General features: G+C 34.4%; 1 protein-coding gene across 1 annotated transcript; it reads right to left on the bottom strand.

Annotated features, from left to right (window-relative positions):
* Nucleotides 1-5,956: 5,956 nt before the first annotated feature.
* LOC104901025 (mitogen-activated protein kinase kinase kinase 18) lies at nt 5,957-7,465 on the bottom strand. The gene has a single exon (XM_019251269.2). The coding sequence runs from the start codon at nt 7,253-7,255 to the stop codon at nt 5,957-5,959; it is 1,299 nt and encodes a 432-aa protein (XP_019106814.1). The 5' UTR covers nt 7,256-7,465.
* Nucleotides 7,466-7,699: the final 234 nt, after the last annotated feature.

Raw genomic sequence — 7,699 nt, 5'->3', positions numbered from 1 at the left:
AATTTAGAGGAAAAAATGTAATGATGTTACACAAAAACACAATTAATCAACACAAAAATTAACAAATTAAACTAAAAAATGGGAAAAAAATCTTGAACGAGCACTAGATCTAGCCGGAATCAAGGGACAGCGTCTAAGAAGAGAAGCAAAAATAAATTGTTGTTGATGTTCGTGGGTGAGAATCCCATGCGAGTGAGAAGCGAACAACGTCGATGAGAGAGAAGACGGTCAATTATTCGTGGGTGGTGGCGTTGGTGTTTTTGGGTGAGGAGGTTAGAGAAGTTGATGTTGGCGGTGGTGAGGAGGTGGCGAATAAGATGTCTGAGTCTTCGACCAAGATGGTGGTTGAGTCTTCAACGAGCGACGATTGAGGATGATAGATTGTGGATTGTCTTCGAGGCGCGACGAGCGAGGATGAGAGGGTGGTTGAATCTTCGACGAGCGATGGAGTGTGAGGGGGTAGTGCAGTCGACGACAATGTCGTGGGGTGGTTGAGACTATGGCGAGAGAGGAGTGGGTGGTTGAGGGGATAGTAGGCTGAGGAAAGAGAATGACAGAAGGAAGAGGAGGTGGGCGGATGAGAGAGGGATGGGGATTAGGGTTTTAGAGAGGAGAGATGGAAGAGAGAAGGGAAATCAGAAATGGGAGATGGGTTTGAGTCTTTGAGAGATTGATAGTTAGATTTTCATCCTTCTCAAATCAAGGGTTCTAATTCATGATCCATGATAATAATCTTTGGCCAATAGGAAAAGAGAATGATGTAACAGATGGATTGATGACTTATCACAAGATTGACAATCTTATATTGTTTATAATCTTACTAATTCTTGTCTTGGTTTAGTAACTTCTAACTTTAATAAGTAGTCAATTATTTTATTAATTTGAAATTTTTGTTATTTTTATTGAAATTATTATGATTCGTGTTAAAGTATTATTTAATTAGAGCTAGGAATTAAGTTTCTAAATTTTAATTAGACTCTTTATAGCGTTACTTATACAACTATCAACCTATTACTCAATTAAGTAATAGTATAATTATATTTACTTAAGTAAACTTATATGTAGTGGTATATTGACATAGATTATCGACTCACAACGATACATTTATTGATCTCGTCCAATAACAACTTGTTTCAATCCAAATACATGTTTTTAGTTTCGAAATGCATTTCACATGAAGACTATTAGATAAAATATTGTATTGATCTTGAATTTGCTTATAATCTATATTGATACATTCATTACTCTTATCTAGTAACAACTTCTTTCAATTGTCATGGAACAAGTTAGTGAGTTACTGAGTTGGTATAATTCTACGTGAGTAACTGACTAAATGCTAAGTTAGCATATGGTTGCTTACACATTACTAACTAGTAAGTACTTGTTAACTTATTGACTTATGGTTGTTATGTTTACCATTATTTATATAAACTATTGTTATGTTTATTGTTATTATTATACAACATATTAACTCTCACTATAATCACTTAGGCGGTTAGGCCTCATATGAACTGTTGTTGTAAATATATGGTTGTCATTTGTTATAATATCATAACATATCAAGAGTCTTATACTAATTTATAATCAATATAGTATTACAATGGTTTTACAATTATATTAATACCAATATACTACTAAAATGATTAAACGTATTGATAAAATAGTTTGTTTATACTTCATCATATATAGTCACAACATAATACATATATACCGTGTTATGTTTGTTATTGTTATTGCTATTATTAACATTGTCGCTACTATTACTATTAGTATATTTATTGTTATTGTTGTTAGTAATCTTGTTCTTATTTGTATTATTATTTCTATTGTTAGCATTATTACTATTACTGTTATTATTTGTATTATTATTATTATCATCATCGCTTTATTATTATTATTATTATTATTATTATTATTATTATTATTATTATTATTATTATTATTATTATTATTATTATTATTATTCTCATTATTCTCATTCTCATTATTATCATTATAGCTATTTACAAACTTATATATCAATCATAATGCTTATAATAATAAATCATTTATATAAACCTTGGAATTGATCCTCTACTCGTATTATTGTCGTTGGTTATAATATATAATATTAGCACATATGAAGAGTCGTTCTATTCATTTACTCATCAAAGTGGTTTTAGGCAATTGATTAGTCGAAATAAGAGTTGACTAAGAGAATACACTAAACATCACGATAAATAATATATATTTATCGAAAACTTACATATGTATATATATATATATATATATATATATATATATATATATATATATATATATATATATATATATATATATATATATATATATGTCGGTCTTACTCACTAGTAGAATAATTGCTTATTGTTGTGGTGATATTGCTGCGGTTATACCCATACGCAACAATATATAATGTAAAAAGAAAAGGAAAAACATAAAATAACCATATTGCTGTGGTTTCGGCCGAAAACCGCAGCAATATAGTTTAGACGAAATATTTTTGAATTTTTTTGACTATTTAACCAAATATATTGTTGCGTTTTCTTACAAAAACCGCAGCAATATATTAAAATAATATAAAACATTATTATTTGAACCTATTGCTGGGTTCCTAAAAGAAATCGCAACAATAGGGTTTAAAATTTAATAATAAAAAAATTGTACCCTATCTCATTTCACGCCCACCACTTCAGAATTTCTCTCTTCCTCTCTCTTTCTCTCCTCCTCTCTTCCTCTCTCTCTCCCCTCCTCTCACTCTTCTGTTTCGTTCGTCTCGCGTTCTGGTCGTCTTCAACCACGGCCGTTCGCCAAATTCAACTCCCTTCGTCTTCTCCCTTCCAGTCGTCGGTCGTTCGACTTCTCCCTTCAAGTCGTCGGCCGTCGTCCCACGCGAAGTCGTCAGATCTCAGCCACCATCGTCGTCCCACGAGAAGTCGTCAGATCTCAGCCACGCGTAGTCGTCGTCGCTTTCAGCCGCCTTCGCCACGCGTTCCTCCCGTGTACCGCAGATCTCTCTTCTTCGCAGATCTAATTTCTGATCCTTCGTTCGTCGGCCGTTCATCCACTGAAACTCAAAAAACTCATCTCACCGGTCCTTCGTCGAAATCCGGTTCTTCCTTCGCGACACTCGTGTTCTTGGCGCCGGTCTTCGCAATAGGTCGCGAGTTCCTTCGAATTCTTGGGCCATTTTCATTTTTGTTTTAGGATTTTTTTATTTTTCAGTTTCTTCTTTTTTTTCAGTTTCTTTTTTGTTTTCATTATTTTTTTTTTTTGTTATTAGTCATTTAGGTGTAATATTTCAAATTTTAGTGCAAAATGCAAAAAAAAAAAAATTACCTATACCAATACATATTGCTGCGGGTTGGTCTAGAAACCGCAGCAATATCTGCAGATATTGTTGCGGTTTAAAATCGCAGCAATATAATTATTACCTATTGTTGCCCCCTTAATTGATGCGCGCCCAAAACCGCATCAATAGGCCACTTTTTGACCGCAGCAATAAGCATTTATTCTACTAGTGAATGCTTTTAATAATATGATTCGTTTACAAAATCCATTACAAAATCAAAATGACCCAACATGGAGTCAACCGAAGTTGAATTAACGTTCAATAGCGAATGGACCCAATGCTTCACAATGATCAAATTAAGGTCATTAGTGATTCAACCAAAGTACACTTGACTCTATCCAAGCGTACCTGAAACCCAAATACGACCTGCGCAAACCCGGTTAAAAACTGTCCACAAGCAATCATACCCGGTAATGGATGACTTGTAAATGGAACTTTCAGATCTGTTTGACACCCAACAATTCCGTGATTCAAATGTGATCGACCCAGTTGAACAAAACCTGACCAGTAGTCACGACCTGGGACATTGACTGACGTAATCCTGACCTGTCCGAGTCTGATCTGGTTCGCGTTGGGTATACCCAAAACCTGTTTGTGAACCTGTTTTGACACCACTACTTTGGACCATACCCAAGTGCTATCTCACATGAACATAACACGATATGTCAAACGATAATCACTAGAAGTAGTCATCTAGAGTTTAATCTTATCATATCTTATCTATTATGATTGGAGGAAAGCCATGTTTTCTATAACCGGGTAAAACTAATCGAAACTTATATAAAGACTTCATATAACAAACAAGTGAACATGACACTACCTGAATTCTTCAAATAACTAAAGTTAATAGTTCTATGAGTTGGATACCTTTCCCTTCTTGATGTTGTTTCATAGGAGTTAGCAGACATAGTTTTGGCACCTTAATTATATTAGGTATAGGTGTACGTTACCTTTCGATATTTTTCGTGTTCTTCTAAAAATTTCTGTGATACGATCTTTCGATGCTAGAGAAAAGCTAGCTTCCTATCTATCAGAAATCAGAACGAAGAAATAAAAGTAAAACGTATGGTCTCTAATTTCCTAAGGTTCTTATTTGGTATGTGGTAGCTACCTATTACAATTAGGAATGGCAACGCGTCAGACTTACTTGAACCGAATTATGCATAATCCGACTCTAACACTACAAGAAGTCAGATTTTAAGCCTGACTCCGACATCCGACCCGACTTAAAATCCGAACATCCAATTTAAAATCCGAACATCCGATCCGACTTATTTTTTTGCCAATTGTTTATAATAGAATGTCTTCTATAATACAATAATTTAATTATTACAATTTATTCTAATCATCATATGAAAGTCTTATATAGTATAAATAATCTAAATATTACTATTATTTTTAACAATCATTTATATAATGAGAAAATTTCATATAATACAATTGGCTAAAAGTCGAAGTCAGATTATATATAAATAATACATTAACATAAATAAGAATAAAAAGGTTGATTGACTCAAAGTCGGATTCGTATTCGGATGCCGGATTATTTTATGAGATCCGACTCCGACCCTCCTCTGACTTGGAGTTGAATTTTTCACACGGAGTCGGAGTCGGATTACTTTTCTGTCGGAGTCGACTCGGATTTTTTCCTTCAGATTGAAGCAGACTAGGGTCGGATTCAGACTTGATTGTCATCCCTAATTACAATATAATGGTAAACTGCATTCATGCATGTATTCGTTTCTGAAGCTAAGGTTTATGCTTTACACCTCACGCGGAGTATTTCATAATCTCTTTTTCTTTTTTTTGGGCAATCAGAGCAATTCTCATCCAGAAAGATAACTTTTTAGCACATGATGAGCTCTCTTGGGGATGAATAAACGTTCTAGGAAGGACTCTTCCCACCCAAGAAAGCTAAACAAACATGGCATTTGTGATATAAAACCTACAAACAGTTGAACGTTATCAATTTCTCAAAGACTCAAACCATATACTATTAGTATCAATCTTTCAAACCATATGGCATTAGTGTATTCACTTAAGATTTGATTTTGTTATACTCCCACCACAATTGAGAAAAAAATGTTGATACACCCTTTTAAAATATTATTATTAGCTGTGAATTAGTGCCTTTTTTTTATAATTGAGTTTTTCACCGTCAAGAAAGACGTTGAATTTGTCAACTAGTACGTCTACGATTTTATTTTGTCAAATAGTACCTTGATTTGAGAAAATATTTTAATTTCAATATCTTACTCACGAGTTACGATCGAAAGAGTCAATATTCCGACATTAACTCTTGTATTTTAAAATATACAAGTAATTGTTTCGTTGTGCTATAATGCTAATTATATACTTCATATTAGATAGCTATGAACAAGGATATAAGTACTACCTATTTAAGTATATGCGTATTCCGTTCTTCTTTTCTCTATTTTCACTTTATAAATATCCCTTTTTTAATAATCTTTTCTTTATTCCCTTAACCATATGTTGCTTGGACTTGGACCATTGAAATGTGATACGCTTTATTTTCTCCTTTTATGCGAAATTTTGTTACTAAAGAAATTGATTCTAAATAATGATATCTATCATATTCTAGCAATTCTAAGATTCCCAAAAGCTTGCTAGAAGAAAATATTCCATAATATTGATAGAACAAAAGTTAATATCCATATAATTACAAGTGAAATAACTTTTCATGATCTCATCACTTTTGCTCTTACAACTACACATACTATACATACTATACATACTATCCTTACATCGGTTTGGTAAATCCAAACTAAGAAATAGAAAGTTGGGCGCAATAGTTGGACATAACCCAGATGTACCTGCCATATTCGGCTGGATGATTTGGGCTGAAATAAGGCCTAGCCCACTGAATATACTCTCAGCCTCATCACCAATTTTATTGCTTCTCGCTGTGATCCAGTCCTCATCCGAAGCCCAATTAGGAAATTCATCCGAAGATGAATTTACTATCAATTCTCTTAATCTCTCAAAAGGAGACTTGGTGGATCTTACATGGGTCATATTTTTCTGGACTATATACGGATCCTCCAGGGTTTTCCAAATACCTTGGTCCAATATGCTCGTTGGAGTATCTAAACTAGGCCCATGGAATGGCCCATCTTCACAAACAAAAGGATGCTTAAGGAGTTCAGCAACTGACCACCTTTCTTTTGGGTCTTTCTTGAAGCATTTAGACAAGAAGTCCTTGGCTTGCCCGGGTAAGAAGTCCGGAATTTCGGGCAATGCACCTGAAAACCCGATATGATAAAGGGCCGAAAGTGGGTCTTGGGAAATATTAGGCCATGGGCTAAGTCCAGTAGCCATCTCAAAAACTATGCAGCCCAAAGCCCAAACATCCGATGGATAACTTTGTTGCTCACCACGTGCCACTTCAGGTGCCATGTAAATGGGGGTCCCACCGATCTTTGTACTAGACAAATCATCAAACCTCCTACAACACCCAAAGTCCCCAATTTTCACCCCATCACTTGTTACCAATATATTAGCACCCTTAATATCACAATGTACCATACCTTTAGAATGCAAGTACTCTATACCTTGAACAATTTCTTTGGTATATCGTCTAACTAGAGGCTCCGTTATGCCACCATCTTTCTTTTGTATCACGTCCATAACTGTGCCTCCAGAGGCATACTCAAGAAGGATATTGTAAAAAAGTTTACCATCTTCAAGAGTAACGTCACACCCTTTGTACTCAATAATTCGATCACATTTTAAACTCGAATGAATTTCTTGCTCCTTTTGAAGGGTATATGCTCTCGAATACTCAATCGACTTGGCGGCCAAGGTGTCTCCACTAGGAAGAGACTTTGCTAGGAAAACCATGGCCGAAGAGCCATGGCCAATGAGCTTGCCTCTTGTCCAATTCATTGCAAGATTTAATTTAATTTGTAGGAAAGAAATTTCAAGGAAAAGGAGAGAATTTGAGTGATGATGATGATTCTTTTGGTATTGGTTAAGCTTTTGTTGTGAGATCCAATTCAAGTGAGCATTTTTATACTATGCTTTGATTGAAAAGGAAATATTATTTAATTTCATGCTTCCTATTTATTGGTGTGGTTAATTGTTTTGTGTTAGACCAATGGGCGGCCTTCTTTTCTACTTTACTCTATCCAAAATTTGACGGCTCCTTTTAGTTTTGAAGGGATCTTCACATGGCAAAAGCAAAGAATAAAACATTGAAGACGAAATGAAAGACTGGTATATTTAACATAGTGTAGGACGGCGCAAGATTATTTTAATTTGTCCCTAAAATAATTTCTTTATAATACTCTATGTGTTTCGTTTTAACTGCAACAAATTAATATTTTATAT

Source organism: Beta vulgaris, chromosome 8 (genome assembly GCF_026745355.1).
Source record: "Beta vulgaris subsp. vulgaris cultivar EL10 chromosome 8, EL10.2, whole genome shotgun sequence".
In the NCBI taxonomy this organism is placed as follows: domain Eukaryota; kingdom Viridiplantae; phylum Streptophyta; class Magnoliopsida; order Caryophyllales; family Amaranthaceae; genus Beta; species Beta vulgaris.
The sequence above is the reverse complement of the archived record's forward strand: the minus strand, read 5'-3'. Positions and strand labels throughout refer to the sequence as shown.